This window comes from Monomorium pharaonis, chromosome 6 (assembly GCF_013373865.1).
Source record: "Monomorium pharaonis isolate MP-MQ-018 chromosome 6, ASM1337386v2, whole genome shotgun sequence".
Taxonomy (NCBI): domain Eukaryota; kingdom Metazoa; phylum Arthropoda; class Insecta; order Hymenoptera; family Formicidae; genus Monomorium; species Monomorium pharaonis.
The window spans coordinates 15,985,588-16,008,639 of NC_050472.1; the positions used below are offsets into that span (position 1 = coordinate 15,985,588).

General features: G+C 38.2%; 1 protein-coding gene across 6 annotated transcripts in view; it reads right to left on the minus strand.

The window, feature by feature from the left end:
• Window positions 1-13,166: 13,166 nt before the first annotated feature.
• LOC105838696 (serine/threonine-protein kinase 16) overlaps window positions 13,167-23,052 on the minus strand; it is an 81,333-nt gene continuing 71,447 nt past the window's right edge. For 4 of the 6 annotated variants that reach the window (XM_036289002.1, XM_036289001.1, XM_036289000.1 and 1 more), the window contains one exon: window positions 13,167-13,657. In XM_036289002.1, coding sequence (XP_036144895.1) covers window positions 13,541-13,657 — 117 coding nt within the window. In that variant the 3' untranslated portion in view covers window positions 13,167-13,540. The remainder of the gene's footprint in view (window positions 13,658-23,052) is intronic. The other 2 variants (XR_004963908.1, XR_004963909.1) reach the window with 1 other exon arrangement.

Genomic DNA, 23,052 nt, shown 5'->3' on the forward strand with positions numbered 1-23,052 from the left:
GTGATCTATATAGTTGAAATTATCTAATTAACTATATGAACGCTTCAAAGTATTAATGTTAAATAGATCGCAATTTCCATCAAATTATTAAGGTTTGGAAAAAGATAAATTTAACAATGAAATTAATAAGTAAATAAATTAATGCTATTTATTTTTAATATGTTTTGCAAAATTTAATTGCTTTTATAAAAAATAATATAATTGCGTCAGTTTATAACATTTAGGTATATGTAGACAATAACAAGTACCCATATCGATGAGTCAAGTTGGCGTAGCAGATAGAATATAAGGTTCGTAATTCTAAGGTCCCGGGTTCAAAACCCGCGGCAAGTAAGAATAAAATAAAATAATAAAATTTAAATTTAATTAATTAAGAAAAATTTGTCCTAAATTTAGTATATGTACTGTTGATAAAAATAATTTAAAAGAAATAAAATTTTTATTTTAAATTTTTATTTTGTCAATCATCTATCGGGGCTCCATGAAGCCTCTACTAATGATCCACGAAACGTCCGTCAGTCATACATCGAGGCTCCGTGAAGCCTCTACTAATGATCCACACAACGTCTAATAGACCTCTTTGACGACCTCTAATGGAGGTCTAATGGACGTCCACAATGCGGAACTATGGATTTCTAATGGCTCTATACTGGACGTCTAATGGACGTCCACTGGAAGTTTATACTTCCATGGCAGACGTCCATTAGACGTCTACTGGAGGTTTTATTTCTATGTGGGATGTAACTTCCATGTTATATTGCCGCTATAAAACGTGTTTACTGGGTCTGCACTACATGGGTTTGCGACTTTCCACGCAAAACAAGATGCTTGTTAAAATACGTAGATGTTAAAATGTAGATATTTATGTCTACAGTGTACACAACAAATATCTACTGTGAGAAATAGTACATCGATTCGATGTCGAATTGGTGTCGAATTCATTATTATTTCTCGCTAGGTTTTTCAATTGATATTTACGCATTTTTTGCGTGGCTTGTGCTGGACAGAGCATGCGCTTGTGACTAAGAAGCATGAGGATATGACCGCTGCGCATGCTCAAGTAAAACATATATGGCCATTTCGAACGTGGCCATCACGAACGTGGTCATTTCGAACGTGGCCACTCCGAACACGGCCATTACGGACGTGGCCGTTTCAAACGTGGGCAAATTGAACTCCGTGTAATTTTTCCCGTGGCCATTCCGAACGTGGCCATTTCGAACATGGTCAAATTTACGCGTAGCCATTTCGAACGTGGGCAAATTATATCCACTCAAGGAATCGCGCTTAGAGACGATCCGCGAAAATCACGATACTCCACAAGCGGGCCACTTACAAGGGAAGTGCACCAAGTGATAATCGCGAATGGATATGTGTTATATATCGTTCGAAAGGTCTTGTCAAGTAGAATTTATGTGTGCAATATTTCGCTTGAATGGCGCCTTTACAGGGCGCTATGCGTAATGTAATTTACATAACTATTTGGGTTTCTATAAAAGCTAATTGAAGTTTTTGCTTTAAAAATAATATCAAATAATAGATGTCTATTATAATTATATATAGTACAATTAGTTGTACAATTTTCATTTAGAATATTTTATTTAATTTAGGATAAATTGCATTTTTTATTTTATTTTAAAAATACAAAAGTGTAAACTTCCATGTAGGTCAGACCCTTGATTTTTTTTGAAATTACGTATTCTTACGTATTTTGGCACGCCGATTACGAATATGATAGCGAAAATTTAATTTTTATGGCGAAAACCATAAAAATCACGGGTTTTTCTATTTATTTCCGTAAATAATGGAAATTGTAAAAAATATTTTAGACAGAAATTGTAAATCTCAATAAAATACACATTTTATGTTTTATTGATTTTTGCCATAAAGACAGTTTTTGAGAAAATTGACGTTAAACGTTCAAAACTTTATAAAATTCATTTAACACAATTCGAGTTTTATTAGTTACTGAATAATGGTTTTGTTAGTTAATAATGGAAGGGGGTGCGGCAAAGCTTGTTTTTCGCCTACGTGTTTTTTGTATTACATGAGTTTGCGACTTTCCACGCGTTGCGAGGTTCACTCATAACCAGTGTTGTAATAGATCATTAAATAAATAATCTAGATCAGATCAAGATCTTTATCAAAATATTAAATCTAGATCAGATCATTTTTCATACATTTGATCTAGATCATAGATTACATTAATTTTGATCTAGATCGAAGATCGTTTCTTTTTTTTTACTTGACAATTTGGTAGGAGTAGGAATCGAAGTTTTTAAGCTTCTTTAATGGGCTTTTAGGAATATCCCAGAAATCTTCCAAGAAGAAAATCTTCGATAGTTTCATCTTATTACCCCCACTCTAATACGCCTCTAAAAAGAAGTTCTTGCCGTCGGAGATTTTTTTTTCGAAGATTTAGTCCCAGACAGCACATGTAGATTATGAGAACGATAATAGGATATTGCGAAAGTATATTGCAATATTCGTATAATATTAGAGATACGTCTGTGATATGGCGAGTATATACTCATAACGTACTATGTCCGCGTTGCCTTATCCCATAGAATTTCGCTGGCAGTTTATGAGAATATACCGAATATATCTTAAGAATGTTATACGTATGTCTAAAGTATATCTTCAGTATATTCACAATATGTCTACAGTATGTTCACATTATATGGGCTCATGCATAATGAGAGGAATAAGGAACAAGGAATTAAACATACAGAATTAGCAAGAAGAAATAAGAAGAGGAATTAATCATTTCGCACATCAGGAAGCTATCGCAAAAAATGAAGCGTAATATCTGTTGAATACGCTGGGGTGCTTTGGGAAATTATGCTCAGATAATTGTAGGTTATAACCTAAATAATATATGTATATATACAATATATATATATTATTATAGTTTACGTTACAATATTATATCTTATGTACATACCAGAGTTATCTGGGCGTAATTCCTGAGAAAACCACGTTGTCCGTGAGTTCGTGTTCGCACGTTCACACCCTACACTTCACCACGTGTCTGCATCACACGGCAGACGAAAATGCGTAACGTTACAGATCATAGATAGCGTTGACATGATTCACTTTCGATATTACGCGGATATTTTGGAAATATGTGATAGATATACATGAGATATATCATAGGATATTTTACGGATGTTTTGAGTATATTAGATATAATCTCAGTATATTCAGTAGGAGTTGCGAAGTTCAGTCGCTATATTCTAAGTTTATCTTGAGGATATATCAAAATGACATTTTACTGAGACGTTATATGAATGTTTTACGTATATTCGGTATGATCACAGTACATTACGTATGAGAGTATAATATTCGTACGATATCTGGTGCTGTCTGGGGTGATACGCATGCGCAATAGAAAATCGCACAATTCACGCGGAACTTTCAAAACAAAAATTTGAATTAATTAAATAACTATTTGTGACTTTAACTTTAATAATATAATTATTTATAAGTATACATATATAATTATACATAAGTAAATTAAAATCTGCAAGTTGATTGGCTACACATTTCCCGGATTGTGAACTTTAATAGTACAGAGAAATTAGACTTTTTCGAGAAAAAATTATAAGAGGCACTTTTATTGCAGATTCTTATTCGGAAAAATTATACAAACATATTAAACAAAAATTCAACTCGGAACAAGTTGGACACAAGGACCAAGTTCTAGCATCGCGGACTTTATTCTAAGAAACTATTGACCTAGAGTAGAGGTTACAGTATAGATAGTGCGACGTTGCTTTCACTCGGGAACCGCCAGGTCCGAGGGGACTACGCCCAATTAAACGGTAACCTTTACTGATAGTGACGAGTAACGCTTTCTTAACTAAAATCCGTAGCTTCGGAAAACGATATCCCCCAAATGGAACTTGAAAAGTTCTCCCAACGAAAAGTTCCACCAACGTAACTCGCGGGACGGTATCTTCAATATATCGCTCGAGACTGCTCTCGATACGATAGCGATAACTTGCGTAAACGGTATTCCCAATATATCGCTCGAGATTGCTCTCGATACGATAGCGGTAACTTGCGTATACGGTATCCCCAATATATCACTCGAGATTGCTCTCGATACGATAACGGTAACTTGCGTAAACGGTATCTTCACAAAACTCTATATTTTGGGCGCCAGCCGCGAATTCTCGCGCCACACAATAATTAGCAATAATGCGGGAACCAAAGAGAAAGCCGGTAGCTCTTTTACTCGAAGCGGTAGAGAGGCGTGATTCTTAAGTAGATTGGACGTGTGGAGATGTCGGATCGAGGCAGGTCGCAGAAAAGATTCGGTACTCAATTGTTAAAATAAATAAAGAGTCAAACTATATTTCTTAAGTGATTAGAGGATACGGTAACAATAAAATTAACTGACTTTACTCTAATTGTCTGAACACAATAAATCCACAGATGTTTTTTATAGAGACGGAAACACGAATTCAAGACGAAGAAAATGCAGAAACTTTAGAAATCTACTATACGCGGCGAGAGGCCGACGAGGCTCTCCGCTCGCACAACAACAAAGATAATATGTTCGGAAACAGTATTCGCGGTAACAATCGACTCGACTATAACTAATTATGACTGTCGGTGCCGGCTTTGTCCGAGAGGGACGTACTTAACTAACTACTATTCGGGGCCGGTCAGTCCAAGCTCTCGTGCGGCCACGAAACTCTACTCTTTATTTCAATTTACTCAACACAAGACAACAGCAATAACGGTAACGGATTCCGGATTACCGGTAACACAATAAGAAACGGTATCCTTTATCCGGACCCGCACGAGAGTCGACCGCCTTATCCGAATCTTACGTAAATCCGGGTGGCTGCCGAGTAATGATTTTACAAAGCGGTAACTTAGTCCTTCGAAGTCGGTAGCTAGGCTGGCTTGGTAACTAGGGCTCGTCCTCGTCGATGCGTATGATAACACGGCATGCCGAACAGTGAGGAGCCCCGGCCCCGCGCCGGCCGGCTCGAGCCACCGCGCAGGCGCGTGTGCTTCGATTTTCGATGGTAGATCCGCGTGCGTCGCAGGATCCTCGGTCTATCGCTGCGCCGCCTCACCCCTCGAAATTTCCCGTGATCAGTGCGTGTTGATTTCCACGGCAAGATCTCTCTTGCCCCGCTGTTTCGGCTGGTCCGGCTGGCCAGGCCGCGACCAAACCGATTTTGGTGGCGGGCGGGTGGCATTGATACGGCCGCTTCCCCGGTCTGCAGCCCCCGGTGGCGTGCCCTCGGCGTGATTCCTCCAGAGAATCGTCTTGCGGTATCCTTGCGGGGTCGGTATCCTCGTAGCTCAGGGGCGGCATCGCGCAGTGGGGCCCGACGCACGGCTCGGCGGAGCAACTCCTTGCGAGGCACCTCGTCTACTGTCGACAGCTCGCGACAATATTCCCACGACGGCTGCTCCTCCTCCGTTTTTAATACAATTTGACCTGAGCCCACACTCGGCGCCTTAACTCTAAATAACTAATAGTAAAAATGGAAAAACGGTAACACGGAAGCTAGAAAAGAAAAAAATAATAAAACAAAGTCGTATCCCCCTCGGCTCGGCGAGGAGGAGTCTCAGACCGACCCCCTCGGTCAGGCTTACGCTCTTGTGACGAGCGCGGCCGGACGCGTCACGTCACAATAGAGACCCTCTAAAATCGAGTCAAGTAATAAAGAGATCTAATTTTTTATAGATCAAGATCATATAATTAAAAAAATCTAGATCAGATCAAAGATTATCGTAAAAAAAAGATCTTTACCAGATCAATAGATCATAGAAGTTGATCTAGATTAATGATCTAGATCATTTGATCTAGATCGTTTATAACACTGCCCATAACCCCCTTCCCTCGCCTTGCTTACAGAGCGAAACGACGTCCACGCTTGTACTGTACCACATGAATTTGCGACTTTAGATTTGAAATTGTGGTCAAATAATGACTTCAAAGTGTTTGGGTTAGTTTAGGAAAAAATAATGGGAGGGGGTGCAGGAAAAGAAGCGTAGCCCCTCCCCCGCCCACGCGTTTTCAGGTGCAGAAAACACGTACAAAAAACACGTGGACAAAGGAGGAGCTTTGCACCTTTCGGTATTAATAAAATTAACTAATAAAACTCGAATTGTGGTAGATGAGTTTTATGAAGTTTTGAACATTTAACGTCGTTTTTCTCAAAAACTTTTGTCTTTATGACAAAAATCAATAGAACATAAAATGTGTATTTTGATGAGATCTAGAACTTTTATTTAAAGTATTTTTTGAAATTTCTACGTAGTTTCAAAAAAATCGGGGCTTCGACCTATACAAAAGTGTTCGAGACTATAACAGTTCCTTTAGAATTTTAACATTTCCTTTTTTTTGCTGTTTTATCCGCGAATAGTGGGAGCTGCTGACAGCCATCGAGCTTCTTGTAGTTCATTTCTTCGATGCACCTAGTCGTGCGGCGCTGTCACTAGCTCCTCCTGCGCGCGATTTTCGTTTGCTCGCATCGTGGTAACTGTGCAAATAAACATGCCCAAAAAAGGGCACGTCAAAATCAATGCCCAAATAAGTCTCGAGATCCGTTCCCTTACCGCCCCTTTTTCCGCCTCCGATCGTAATTGTTTTACGATGCAAAATTCGCCAGTCTCTCGCAGCCTGGCACCGACATTAGATCGTCCCGCAGATCTCTCGCGTCATCCGCCGATCCTAGCTGCGGGGATTCACTTCCATTCCATCCATAATTCGGCGACCATGTCAATTAATTTTTACGTTCGAGTATTCGTGTGAATGTGTGAGTGCGTTACGTTAATGCGCGGGTGGCCGTATCTTTCCCGCGAACGTCCTCTGCCTCGTGCACAAGATCTCCGTCGAATCGCGCGCAAGATTTCCGAATTCGCGAGAGCTTCGATCTAGAGGCTCTTCAAGATTTCCGCATCAATTACAGGCAGCGTAATATCGGGACGTGTCAAGATTTCCGTAAGGTTGTAAAAGATACGGTTCGCCCCTCGCTCCGAACGTCCGTTTGTTAATAAATAATTAACGTGTGAGTGACACCATCGCCTCCCTTTTTTTCCTATCACCCCCCGTGAACCTATTGCATTCCTAACCACTCGCTTCGTGTTTCTATCGGGACGGATCCCGGCATTCTCTCCGTGCGATCGCGTTTACCCTACGCACGCACAAACAGAAAGTTTATCTGTACAAAGAGTCCAAAAAGTCAAAAAGTTATTGGCAATAAGATACTTTAATATAACATAAATTGTACTTTTTATTTTATCTTATTGTTAATAACAAAAATAAAAAAAAAGATGCTGCTGGCGGTCGAAACAGTTTTTTTGGCGTGGGGGAGCCAACCTAGCTCTATAACTTACACTGCGCATAGCGCTCTCTAAAGGCGCCATTCAAGCGAAATATTGCACACATAAATTCTACTTGACAAGACCTTTCGAACGATATATAACACGTATCCGTTCGCGATTATCACTTGGTGCATTTCCTTTGTTAGGCGTAGAGAAAATTTACTACCGTCTCGCCACCCGGTACTATTGGCCGCGGATGTTTAAAGACGTCGCGAGTTACATTCGTCGCTGCGACACTCGCCAGCGCACTAAAGTGGAGTAAGAAGTTCCCGCGGAGCTTGTGGGACAGCGAGTCGTTGAGTCGCCGTGGACCGTGGTTGCGGACATAATGGGTCGTTACCAACGAGTAAAGTGGGATTCGCGTATCTCTTGATACTGCAAAACTTATTTAGGAAATGAATGGAGTGCCGCCTGCTCCGCAAGGCCACCAGAAAAAAGATTCGAGAGGTCGTGGAGGAACTCGTGATATTTCAATGGGGTCCGCTGCGCGTATTGCTAACCGATAACGGAATGGAATTCGTGAACAGGGAAATTAAAGCCTTGGTCGACCAGTACGGCATCACGCACTCTACCATACCGCCATACCATTCCCAAGCGAACTCCGTTGAAAGAGTAAATCGCGTATTGAAAACAATGATTACGGCGTTCTTAGGGCGAGACCATAGGGAGTGGGATCGTCATATTACTAAATTTCGTTTCGCGTACAATACGGCACGGCATTCGTCGGCAAGATGTCCCCTGCCTTTCTGAATTTCGGTAGAGAACTGCAACGGGTAGGATTAGTTCGTGCGCCGGATGAGCCTAAGCCGGAAATCGAAGCTACGGACCCGCAATCGTGGCGGAAAAGAATGGAAAGTATTCGTCTCGTAAGAGAATGGGTCGTGGGAAAAGAAACAAGTCAGGTACTACAACCTGCGTCGACGTGATCGATAGTTCGCAATCAGAGATCGTGTGTTGAAGCGTCAGTACGTGCTGTCGTCGGCCACACAGCACGTAGCGGCGAAGTTAGCGGATAAATATCACGAATTTGTAATCGCCCGGATCTTGTCGCCCGTACAGTAGGAGCTCGTAGAAGTCTCAAGTAATCCGGTAAGCAAGATCCACGTTAAAGATCTGAAACGCTCCTATATCCTTCCGTAAAGTGACTGGTGACCGGGAGACCTAACTTCTATTTTCGTGTGTATGCCGTCTGTTCGACGCTCGAGGTGCGTGAGAAGGCGAAACTAGCCCTGACCCCGCCCTAGAGAGCTCAACGAAGTTAGCCCCCCACTTTGACTTTTCTTAATTTTCTTTTTACCAATCGTTTGGTGGTCGTTTAATAGTGTTTGGTACCGTATTCCAAACGTTTGGTGGTTCCTCGTTTTTTCAGGAAATCAAAAACAAATTTTGGTTCTTCTGTTAGGCCCCCCACTTTGACTTTTCTTAATTTTTTTTTACCAATCGTTTGGTGGTCGTTTGGTAGTGTTTGGTACCGTATTCCAAACGTTTGGTGGTTCCTGGTTTTTGCAGGAAATCAAAAATACATTTTACGCGACTGACCAATCAGGAAGCTCGTTTAAAGGCAAACATTGGGTCTGTTCACATTGCTTCCAACGCCCGGATACATATTTATCTCGTTTCAAGTACAAACATTTTTGAGGATTTCAAGCAACGCGAACAAACCTATTAATTAATGATTCCCTTGTATTTTAATGGTATATTGAGTACCCAAATTCAAGCAGTTTCTACATATGGTTTCTAGTAACAATATAATATATTATGATACAAATGCATATGAAAGTGCATGGAAGTATAAGGATTTTGTTAATCTTTTGCATGGAAAGTCGCAAACCCATGTGATGCAGAGAATGCTTTGCATACACACACACACACACACACACACACACACACACACATACGGGGGGGTGCAAGGGGGGCCTTCGGCCCCCCCTCCCGCACCCACCCCGTCCAAGTCGCTAACCCATGTGGACTTTACTTTGCTTGCAATGTACATTGGCAACCGAAGGCCCCCCTTGCACCCCCCCGTGTGTGTGTGTGTGTGTGTGTGTGTGTGTGTGCAAAGCATTCTCTGCACCACATGGGTTTGCGACTTTCCATGCAAAAGATTAACAAGATCTTTATACTTTCACGCATTTTCGTATGCATTTGTATCATAATATATTATATAGTTACTAGAAACCATATGTAAAAACTGCTTGAATTTGGGCATTTAATATACCATTAAAATACAAAGAAATCATTACAGATACACATACATTTTAAATTCGCGCCTTTATTTCATGCACCATGACCACCGAGAATGCGTATATGGGGTGCGTTCCGTTTCACGCATAATACGCATGATGCATCGTTCATTTTTGTTGTTTGTCAAACGTTAAACAAGGATAAACAATGCATTATGCGCATCATGCGTTGAAACGGAACGCAGCCATGGCCGCAAAGCATGTACGTATAACCGTAGAGCATGCGCACATGGCCGCGGAGAATGTTCGTGTCGCTACATTTCGTCGATGTGACATGTTACATGTACCAAACGATCACCAAAAATCATCTTATTACGCCGATGTGCAACTAAGGTGTAGTTACATTGTAAGAAAATGGACCAATCCCAATCAAGTATTGTGTTGTCCGGAATTTTATGTGTAATGGCCTTTAGGACAACGCGCTCGAATCGGGTGTTAATGTTATTTAACGCAATGTTGAGATAGTAATTAATGTTATGATAGTAATTAATAGGTTTGTTTGCGTTGCTTGAAATCCTCAAAAATGTTTGTACACTTGAAACGAGATAAATATATATCCGGGCGTTGGAAGCAATGTGAACAGACCCAATGTTTGCCTTTAAACAAGCTTCCTGATTGGTCAGTCGCGTAAAATGTATTTTTGATTTTCTGAAAAAACGAGGAACCACCAAACGTTTTGAATACGGTACCAAACATCACCAAGCAACGACCAATCGATTAAAAAAAAAAAAAAATTAAGAAAAGTCAAAGTGGGGGGGCTAACAGAAGAATTAAAATTTGTTTTTGATTTCCTGAAAAAACGAGGAACCACCAAACGTTTGGAATACGGTACCAAACACTACCAAACGACCACCAAACGATTGGTAAAAAGAAAATTAAGAAAAGTCAAAGTGGGGGGGCTAACTTCGTTGAGCTGCCCTAGAGAAGGGAGAAAATTTATTTTCGTGTTGTCCTCCAACCGCGCGGGAATGTTGCATGAGGCGAGCAAGCTCGTTCTATGAGGCCGCGAGTCCGGCGGTCGTGCTGCGGGCGGAAACGCGGTTTGAAGAATCGCTACAAACGAAAAAAAATTCGTGCGAGATTTTTTGTTTTTCTTTTTTAGTGTTCTTTGGTGTTTGAATTTGTGTTTGTCGGATTCTTAGTGGCCCGTGAGCTGGGAATTTCGATCACTATAGCGTATTGAAACGGTGTACCCCGAAAGCGAATGACTAGAAGGGGCAACTGCAGGTGGTACGGTCGCTCTTGGCGTGAAGGAGTTGTGACGTTGCAGTTTCGCTGCGGCGTCGCAGCATTCCTCCGCCGTCACAAGGCCCGAGCTCGCGCTAGCGAGAGCGGCCAGGAGGTGCGAGGAGCGTATTGTGATCCTCGACGGCCCACATTAACGATATTATTTGGGATTTCCAATTACATTTTCTTTGTATTTTGTGTATCGGGTGCTTCACTCGTCGAAAAACACCGAGGAACATCGCGCAGAAATTTAGCCTTGGCGCAAAGGAAGTCGAAGACAGGGCTGAGGTACAAGGAAAGTACCGCGGGGACTTAAGACCCTGGTGGAGGCCGCAGAAAAGTGGCACAACAGAAAACTCGATGAGGCGTTACAACGGAAAAGCCGACAAAGCCATTAGCGGTGGAGGATCCTCCAGCTATTACGACCCTCCCGTATCGACCCCTGAGAGATTGATTGAACCAGAGAGCCGCCAGCAAGAGAAGAGGATCAAGGACCCCGTAATCGAAAGACGCCTCGCGAAATTGGGTCGCGTACGTCGTTGAGAGCGAGCTGTCGCAAAGCGTGTAACGCGTACCCCTAACGCCACACGCAGCCAAGTAGCGCCCCCCCTGCATGGGGAGCACCATCGACTTGCGATCGAGCACCTCGCGTCTCAATCGCTCTTCTTCCGCACCAGCCGTTGTGATTAACGCTTCGGCAATTCGGCCATCCTCTGAGATTTGTCGTGGCGAGAGAAGGACGAGCATCCCGTGTCGAGCGAGGATCTTGGCAAGAACGGAGGGACGAGGTAACCGATGAGGTTGCCCGTGTAGTTTGGTGAGAATTGTAAAGCCACTCACGAGTTGGCGGATCGCGCTCGCGTTCTGAGGTCGAGTTCTTTAGTGTAGTGCAATACGCGTGGACGTACTAATTAGTGTTCGGACGAGCTATCAACTCCCAAGCGCAGCAGGCCGCCGGGAGCTCGCGGAGACTAGAGTTCGCGTATCGAAGCGTTACGTGCGTAGAATGCGCTTGCCGAGGATCGTGGCCCCAGGTAATAGCGGAAAGAGCTATTACCCGTTCGCAAGAGAGGACCCGTAGCGCGGCCGTCATTCCGTTTTCTTTCTCTCGAATAAACGCAATTAATTTGTTCTATAATAGAAGTGTAAATTATTTCTTTTCTCGTCTCGCGTGAACGAACGTTCGCCTGCGACATATCGCCCCGCCCCTCTACCGAAATCGAAATCGCTAATTACTCTGAGCGAGTGTGAAGCGGGATTTTGGTGCTACTTTCGCGGGATCGGTTGGTGATTCGACGCGACAGAAGTGCGTGTCTGGCGCCCAACATTTACTGATAATTTCCGCGGATCGCTCAACGAGAAGTTGAGAGGTATTTGAGGGAACGTCCACCCTCGTATCGTTTTTGCTCCGCATCGCGGTTCCGCGCGGCGGAACGTGAACACGCGTGACAAGCTTGTTTCTCGTTTCATGGCAAGCTTGTTTACTCGTCGTCCGAATTTCTGGGCGATCTCGTTCGCCTTCTGTTTTAAGGAGTTAAATTCGAGCTGCAGATAGGTAGTACTGCGTTTTCCTAGATATTCGTTTTCTAATTCCTTTTTTTAGTTATTCGTAATTTTTATATCGCAGATGTGGAAGTCATCGCTTTTCCCTTGAATTTTGTATATAATATCGCGTCGAGCAGTGTAAGTTCATCCGACGGGTGTATATTTTTCATTACGTAGGAGCCCGCGTTTAAAAACTCATGTATCCGATCCCTCGAAGTTCCATTAATTTTGGGGATCATATCCCGTGCTATTTTCAAACTTAAATACTGCATATTAGTTCCGCGCTGGTGCCGTGGCTATTAGGGTGTCGCGCATTCCTGGCCGTTTCTCTCGGCGGAGGGTTTACTTCGGTTTCCGAGTTGGAAACGAAGTTCGCGAATCTCAAACAATAAGTTATGGAGCATCATGTTCTTTATGGGGTGTATCGGTCGCCTATTTGTTTGCGACGCTGCCAGTGTTTTCGCTTCGTTCGCTTGAATTTTGAAGCTCTTATGATTTTTTTAAAAATATTCTGTTATAGCCAAACTCATACTAATTAAGAATTTGATTTTTTATTTCAGATGAGTAAAACAGCCGAAATCATAAGAGCCGTGGACCAACTTTTTTAACAATCTTCAATATTAAATGCAGCGCTTATTTATTATATAGTTACTTTTTAATTTAAAAAATAGAAACGTAAATATGTATTAATGTGAAAAAAAAACTTATACTTTCTTTTAAAAAATCGCAAAAATAACGTAAAGATTTGGCTTCTAGATTGGAATACCTATTTAAAAAATTGCATACATTACAATATTATTTTCACATATTTTATTTTCTACATAAAATAATTACATTATATTCATGTATAATAGAATAAAAAGAATACATTGTAAATGTTTACAAGTTTTGTCTTCAAATAGTGCTTTATATATTTTTCTCATTATTTCGTATCTTATCGTAAAATTATTTAGTAATCTTTCACTTAGTTGTTGGAAAGATTTTTTTGATGAATTTATTGTTTTGATGAAATTTGATATTTTTTATGTATAGACCTGTATAATATTGTACTATACATAATTGCATCCATTTTACATTTCTCGTATAAATCTGTAAATAAAATTCTGTACTTTTTTCCTAAACGTATAGTCCAGTCATCACAATCCAAAATTTTATATCACAATATGTAACTATGCTTTATCTTTTAATTTGGTAATAGCATCGTGCACGCTCTCTATCACACTATATATATACGGGCGTTCCATTGAATTGACTTTTAACATTGACAAAATTAAATTTTGCATATCCTGAAAAAGAAATATGTAATATATTAATAAACAATTTTATATTGTGCTAATAGAAGTCTGTTCACTTAGTATAAAAAATATATATATAAATATATATATATATATACTTATATATATATTATATATTTGTGTATATATATATATATAGTATATATATATATATATATATATATATACTATATATATATATAGTGTGGGCTTCGTTTACCTATAATCCCGATCGCCTATAGCTTTCCCATACAGCACAAAGCTCCGATTAAGCTCCCAGGGAGTTCATTTTACTGAGCTCCCGAGGAGCTTACAAAATTCGACAAAACAAACTCCCAGGGAGTTCGTTTTGCTGAGTTTCCGAGAACCTTACAAAATTTGACAAAACAAGCTCCCAGGGAGTTCATTTTGCTGAGCTCCCGAGGAGCTTACAAAATTCGACAAAACAAGCTCCCAGGGAGTTCATTTTATTGAGTTTCCGAGAAGCTTACAAAATTCGACAAAACAAGCTCCCAGGGAGTTCGTTTTGCTGAGTTTTCAAGAAGTTTACAAAATTCGACAAAACAAACTTCCAGAGATTGAACATATCGGGTAAATTAATGTACTGCATGTATAGTCATATAGCCGCGAGTAGTTCGCAAGATCGCCGCTAGGCGAAGGCACGGCGCTCCTCCTTCTCGTGAGAAAATTTACTCCAAAAGGCTTATAAAAGAAAACCATCACTCACGGCTTACCTAGCAGTTAGTACTTCACTAGCAGCAAAGTGTAGTATATATTGTTTTTGTTACACAAAGAGAGTTCGTGGGTCTTCGCAACTCAGATAAAGCTTCCGAAAATTGAGAAAATATAAAAATAAAATTTTTTCCGGCAGCTCTTATGTCCGCTTTTGAGAGCTCCCTGAGAGCTTTATTTAAGTTCGCAGGGAGTTCAGAAATAATGTTTTAAGAACTCTCTGCGAGCTTCAAAATAATTCCCGTGAAGCTTCTATATAAGCTCCCTGATAGCTTCATCTAAGTTCTCAGGGAGCTCCCAAAAGCGGACATAAGAGCTCCTGGGAAGCTTATATAGAAATTTCTCGAGAATTACTTTGAAGCTCGCAGGAAGCTCTTAAAACATGATTTATAAACTCCCTACGAGCTCAAATGAAGCTCTCAAGGAGCTCTCAAAAGCGGACATAGCAGCTCCCAGGAAGCTCCGTGCGAATTTTTTTGGAGCTTAAATGAAGCTTATGAAAAATTTTATAAGCTCCTCGGGAGCTCCCCGTGCTGTGTGGGTTGTTTGCACACAAATTTTGCAGAGCTACTCGATTGCCTACAGCTTTGTTTGCACACACAAAAATAATTAAGGTACAAAAGTAGGATTGCACACACGCGCGCGCGCCTTCCCCGGGAGCGTCCCAGATGTGTAAAACGGCCATCAATCAGGTTACTGCTTATGTGTGCATTAATGTCATGTGTGCAATGTGCATGTGTGCAATAGTGTCATGTGTGCAATGTGTATCAGCGCAATATTATCAAGTGTGCAATGTGCATGTGCGCAATGTGCATGTGTGTACTAGTTATTTTTGCAATGTGTCTGGGCGCAATATTATCGTGTGTGCAACACGTATGTGCGTAATAATGTCATGTGTGCAATCCTACTCTTGTACCTTAATTATTTTCGTGTGTACAAACGAAGCTGTAGGCAATCGGGAATATAGATAATCAAGCAGCTCTGCAAAATTTGTGTGCAAACGAAGCTGTAGGCAATCGGAATTGTAGGCAACGGAACCCCCCTCTATATATATATACATATATGAAAAACTCACAAAAATTTTATTTAGAAAGTAAAAATAAATATTATTCTTTATTCAAGAACTTAATTATCATTATTTATTCAAATATACCTTTATTCAAAATTAAAAATAAACCATTTAATTTCATTCATTGGTAAAAAAATGTTTGTTGGTTTATGAGATAAAAAATGTAAAAGCATAAGGTGTAAAATATCTAAATACATTTTTAAAATTATGAAAAAAAATATAATTATTAAAATTTTGAAATAACGTATGACTTTAATTACTTTTGCAAGTATAGATTAAAAGATATCAGACTAAAGAAGTTAGTAACTCTATGTATATTTTTTACATCTAATAATTTTTTTCTTAATAATATCTGAAATTATAGAAATATGAGTATTTTGTCGGTACTTTTAAAAGCATATTTTTTGGAATATTGCAAGACAAAAAATCTAATTCAAGGCTAAAATATTTTTTTAATTATTAATGATTCAAATTCATGAATTATAGAGTTATCATTTTACGCTTTAGTCATGCTGCTATAATAAGTGATAAAAGTGACACGAATCAAACGCCTAAACAATGTTAAGATTTTTATACAAATATGCAATAAAGTTATTATACTTTTATTACGAAACCTATTTGCACATTATATGCGTATAATTAATATTATATAGAATACTACGATAATTACAAAATATAAATTTACTAACGAAATACTATATATGTGTTGTCAAAATGAATTCATAATTATATTTATTTTGTCTCATACAATAAACATTCTTGTAATATTATCAGTAAACAAACTTATATTTTTGACATAAAAAGACTTATTCAAAAGTAAGTAAAAAAGCTAACAAATAGATGCACTCCTCAAAAAATAATTGTTATACTTAAAAAAAAAAAATCCAAATAGCAATAACATTAATTCTCTTTGAAGAAATAACGATATTACAAAATTATGCTAATTAATATAAAATTTAAGCTCATTATTATCTAACTCAACCCAAATGATATATATTCTCGAATTCTTATTTAAGAATAATTTTGTTTTAATACAAATAGTATTTTATTGTTTCAACTTCATCAAAAATATTTGGCATAACTTGGCCTATAAAGGTGCCAATTCATGAGATGCTGAAAATAAGTGTTGATATAGGTCACGTGATTTCGCTTTGACGCTAGCTTCAAAGAGATGAAGTTCAATTTGTTTAATATTTAGCGCTGTCGCTGAATCATCATTGACCAGTAAAACCAAAAACGAATTTCGAAGTAAATAAAATATCAATTATTTTCAGATAATATATCTTCAAACAATAATATTTTATATTACGTATATATATCACAGTTCTACAAAATTTATAATCTCGACTATTATTTCTAAAAGTTATATTTGCTAAATGGTATATTATATAAATATTTAAAGGTTAAATATAGCAAAACAATCGCTTGTGGTCAAATTAATATAAAAACATTAAAATTTTAATGACGACTAGATACTACAGACGCGCGCTTCACGTGCGTTATTTAGCTTTTTGTTTTTTACCTTTTAAAAATAAATTGTAACAATAATTGTATAGATAACCATCTATACAACAAATTTGACAGCTGTCAAAATTCAATTGCAATAACAGTTCCGAAGTTTCCATTTTGACAGCTGAAAATGACACAAAGTAAAGCAAGTCACAACGCATTTGACAACGAGATAGCCAATTAGCACCTGGGAAAAACGACAACAATATCAAACATTTCCTTTTTCAAGAAGACTAGCACGCAGCGCGCGCTTTACGCACGCCTATATTACCTAAACTGTCAAATTATAACTCTTGCAACACGAAGTCAAACGATCAAACCAATCAGCATCGCGGAAAAGCGGCAACAATACGGCGCGATCAAATGCGCACTTTTCGCGTCTACATGGTCTTTTTTATTATAGAATAAAAAAAAACATGAAAACTTAAAACGATAGCATATTAATTATATAATTTAGATATAATTCTATAGATTTATACATGCTATTGTGAAAAATTTTTTACCGGAAAAAATTACATATTTACAATTATATATAATTATACATAATTATATTTAATTACATATGATTATATATGAGTAATATTTTCCCGATAAAAAATTTTTCATATCAAACCACGTAAAAATGATAGAATTATACCAGAATTATATAAAATTATATAAAATTATGTAAAATTATATAAAAATATACAATATAAAATTTTGCATAGACATTTTTGATACATAATTCTATAGATTTTTATATACTTTTACATAAAAAAATTTTTATCGGGTACATATCATTACACAATGTTAATACCTAATTTTCTTCTTTCTTTTTTCTTCCTTTTTCTTTTTGTCTGTCTTTCTGTCTCTCGGTTTCTAACCACAAATCGCCACAGTCAAATCACACCATTAAACTATCAAAGTGTCAAACTGTCAACTAAAACTGTCGAACTACAACTCTCACACACGAAGTGAGTCAAGCGAGATAGCCAATTACGATCGGAATAAAGCGGCAACAATACAATCGCGATTAGCAGCCAACTTTAAGGTTACACGGCTATTTTAAAAGAGGATAAAAAAAAACATGAAAACTTGAAACAATAATATATTAATTATTACTATTGGTCTTATTTAAAAAATGATAAAATGACGAAATATCCCAGGTAGCAAGGTGACGTTAATACGATGCCAATAATTCGTCATTTAAGGTCGCAGACGTCATGTTACCAAATTAGGACGTAATAGTAAAGTCATTTTTTGACCTATTAATTACGTCAGTCATTTATCCATCCTACAACGTATTTTCAACGTCATATTCTTGATTAATTAATAACGTTAGTTAGTAATAACGTTAATTGATCATTTTACGACGTATTAATAAGGTTTTATTAGTGACTAACCCGTAGGAAAATATTATGCAAAAATTACTGCACAAAAAATTGCATATTTTTGTGCATGAATTTCTGTAGTTTTTACAGATTTTTGTACAAAGTTTTCGCCTTTAGAATTTTTCTGCAGAATATTTTGCAAAATTTTATGTAATGTTTTCTAAAGTTTTTTGTCTTTAGAAAAAATTAATAATTAAGTTTAAACTTCCAGTGGACGTCCATTAGACGTCCAATATAGAGCCATTAGAAATCCACAGTTCCGCACTGTGGACGTCTATTAGACCTTCAATAGAGGTCGTCAAAGAGGTCTATTAGACGTTGTGTGGATCATTAACAGAGGCTTCACGGAGCCTCGATGGATGACTTACGGACGTTTTGTGGATCATTAATAGAGGCTTCACGGAGCTTCGATGGATGATTGACAAAATAAAAATTTAAAATAAAAATTTTATTTCTTTTAAATTATTTTTATCAACAGTACATACTAAATTTAGGACAAATTTTTATTAATTAATTAAATTTAAATTATATTATTTTATTTTATTCTTACTTGCCTCTGGTTTTGAACCCGGGACCTTAGGATTACAAACCTTGTACTCTATCTGCTATGCCAATTTGACTCATCGATATGGGTACTTGTTATTGTCTACATATACTTATATGTTATAAACTGACGCAATTATATTATTTTTTATAAAAGCAATTAAATTTTGCAAAACATTAAAAATAAATAGCATTAATTTATTTACTTATTAATTTCATTGTTAAATTTATCTTTTTCCATAACCTTAATAATTTGATGGAAATTGCGATCTATTTAGCATTAATACTTTGAAGCGTTCAAATGGTTAATTAGATAATTTTAACTATATAGATCATATATTCTAAGAAAAATTGAATAGTACATTTATTATTCTGTTTTTGTATTCAGTACATGATAAATTTAGATTTTGTGCATTTTTTTGTGCGCAGTAATTGTAGACAAACCGTTATTTTTGAAAACATTATCTTTATGATAATTTTTTTTAATATCAAATGGATCTCTCATTCAGGATGCTATAGTGTTGTCTGATTTCTGAGTCAACTACGACGCGCATGGACGGCTCAAAAATCAGACAGCATTGTGATATCTTTTATGAGATATTAAGCTGATATCATTTAGCTGTGATATCATAAGGATAACATTTTCAAGAAACTTAAATGAAACTCTTCCATGAGATATCTCAAAGACCTCTCTTAGTAGACGTCTCTGATAAATGTTACCATTTGGACATCATTTCCAAAATATCTAAATGTTTTCTTAAAAAAGTTCTCTTAAAGTTTTCATTCTGATAAGCGTGTTGTCTGGGTAACTTCTACCATGAAAATAAATGTTCCATACAGCTATGTAAGTTTAATGGATACCTAATGGACGTCTAACTTCCATCATGGAAGTAAATGTTCCATAGAGCTATGGTAGTTTAGTGGATCCCTAATAGACGTCCATCTAACTTCCACTGTGGAAGAAAACATCCAATGGAGCTATGGATGTTTAATGAATCCCTAATGGATGTCTATCTAACTTCCACCATGGAGGTAAACCTCCAATGGAGTCATGGACGTTTACTGGATCTTTAATGGACGTCTGTCTAACTTTCGCCATGGAGGTAAATCTTCAATGGAGCCATGAAAGTTTACTAGATCCCTAATGGACGTCTATCTAACTTCCGCCATGGAGGTAAATCTCCAATGGAGTTAAGGAAGTTTACTAGACCTCTAATGAACGTCCATCTGACTTCCACCATGGACATAGACGTCCCATGGATCTATGGAAGTTTAATGGACGTCCATTGGACATCCACTGGATGCCAATTTCTATGTGGGAAGCAACGTCGACGGCGGTTCAAAGTTGGATGGGTGACCGCGGAAGTTAGGCAATTCCAAATGTGACTATGGTGTGGTGGGTCACGATGCTTGTTGAGAAACAACGTAATTTTTTTTTTACATTATAATTATGTTACTTCAATATTTTCATAATGCAAGTACTGCATATATAGGACATGTAGGCCGAAATATTTTCTAAAACGTCAAATTAACGGCTTTTACTACCTGGGATAGTCATAAAAATGACGTTAAAATGTCGTCTTTATTAGATGTAATCTAAAAACCTATGTTTTGTCATAAAAATAACAATAAAATACCGTCAAATGTACGATACTAGCTTCTTGAAAATGACGTCAATAATATGAAAATAATGATGTATTTTTGACATTAATATATGACGTCGTTAAGATGAGACAAATGTACGTCAGTTTTACGATATTTAGACGTCATTTTATCTCGACATTATGACTTCTGGTTCGTCATAAAATGACCAAAAAATGCCGTCAATTAGACGACATCTTGCTACATGGGATTGTAAGTAAAATAATTTTTTCTTTTAATTGTCAATATATTAATAATAATTACATTATTGTAATTCCAAGTTTTTATGTTTCTCAAAAATTATATCATTTACAGTACTAATTTCATCATTTTATTATTTCTTTAAATAAAACCACTTTTTTAAATTAATTTTCAATATATATATTAAATATATATATTGTTGTACCCCTCGTTGGGAGTACGCTTGGGATCACTGCCAGAGATCTCGCGAGGAGGGTATTTAGTCACTCACACTGTTTCTTCGTTTCGAGCACTTTATTATATTATTTGTTTACAGTGCTAATAGATCCCGACCCCGCAAGGCAGAGTGTCGCGTCTATGAGTTCGTTGTCCACGACCCCGCAAGGTAGAGTGTCGTTGTTCGCGCGGGAACACTCGATCACGGTGTTTTCGGGTGTCGCGCGCGAACGAGGATCCGAGCGGCTCGTTCGCTCGTGGAGTCCGCGTGGTCTCGCCTTCTAAGTCCACCCTGAGACGCTCGTGTACGCCGGGTGTCCTGGACTGAGCAGGAGCATGATGCTCCCGTTCGTGTTCAGGATGCCGCGTCGCGATAATCAGTCGGCCTACGATATCTGTGGTGTACGGATCGCCGTCTCCGCGCCCTGCAATTTAAGGCGGAAGCGCGTATTCTCAAGTTCTCGAGTGCATTTCTCGCATAATCGAATCGATAAAAATTCCGCGGTGTGTGACTGCGGGCGACTATCAAGAATATTATTGAATTAGTTGAAAAGACGAAGTGGTTAGATGACTGATTTAATCCAGTGAGACTATCATTCTGGACCGACGGAAACCCGTCATTGTGTGCTACGACTGAAATAAAGTGACGTTTCAGTGAAACTATCAATCGCTTAGTTCATTACATGCCTAACCCGCTCGTGATCATCAGGCTCACGAGATCCACGCACTCCGGACTCAGCGCTGAGTCGTTCCGGTGAATCAGATCGCATGCGCGATTGAATCCGAATCGCCGCGTGCGCGCTTGCACAGTCGTGGTTGTGTATGTTATAATGGTTTATGTCGCGATACATGACCCCGCAAAGCAGAGTGTCGTGTGTTATCTTGATTTGTCTACTTCGGATTAAGCCGTCCCTTACTTTCTTTCGGCGGTTTATATATCCGATAATTTGGTAGTTGGATCAAAAAAAGGAGAGGATTGCGTGAGGGCGTAAATCGGTCAGTATTCCAAATTCTTGCTTAGACAGCAAGTGCTGTCTAAGGAGCATTGCGCTAATTATCGAACGGATTGCGCGGAACCTCGCGCAATGCGCTCGATGCTGACTGCTGCAGCTGACCGACTTACGTCATCGTGCTACTGACACCTTTCTTATCATTATGAGTGTGTCACTCATAACAATATTAACGTAATCATTTTAATATGCGTTGTGAGGTAAAAAATTGTTACAAAGTGGATGCAATCTTTCAGTGCTGTATAGGAATGTTGATAACCTAATCTGACGAAATTACCTAATATAACGAAATTAATACTGTATATTAATTTTTATATTTAGATAAAATTAGATATTTTGAAAAATTGTATTTTGCAGCTGATGGAAAGATCATAATTAGGAGAAACAAAATGCCGAACGATGAAGAACAAGTGTGATACGATTAAATAAAAATCTCAGTAATTAAACTCGAAAAGATTTGATTGGATGAAGTAGACAAACTTTTATAATTTAAAAGTTTTTTTTTATTTTGTGTTATAGAATTGATTACATCGATGCGGAGAAATACAAAATGTAAAAGCAAGGCTAAATCATGATAATAAAAAAACTCTTATTTTAGAAGTTCAATAACGAGAACCTTTTTGGTATCAAAAGGCACGGCAGTGCCTCGCGCCAAGTATACGCGTGCGAGGCACTGCCGTGCCTCTATTTACGCGAGACGCCGTTTCCAAGATTCCCTAGATTATTGGATCTCAATAACGGCTGAATCGATTGATTTCTAAATAGGATTAATAGATAGTTTGCATCCGATTTATATAACAAAAGTGTTTTTATTTTTCCGCTACGTGACTTACGAACGAATATATCGCAATTTAAAGTTTCCCATCAAAAGTAAAAATATTTTAAGAAACATCGTTATTGTCGTTATTATCGTCGTCGTCGCCCGGGACAGATGGTAGAAATTTGTACTTGCTTTCTGCGCGATAGATGGCTTACGATTTTATTTATTTACGAGTTGACACGAATACGAGAAGTTACGTGTCATAATTGGCGGTCGCATCCGCGCCGGCCGCGTCGAGGTAATAGTTAATCCCATAGACATAGTATGACATAGTATGGTTAATCCACGACGAGTTT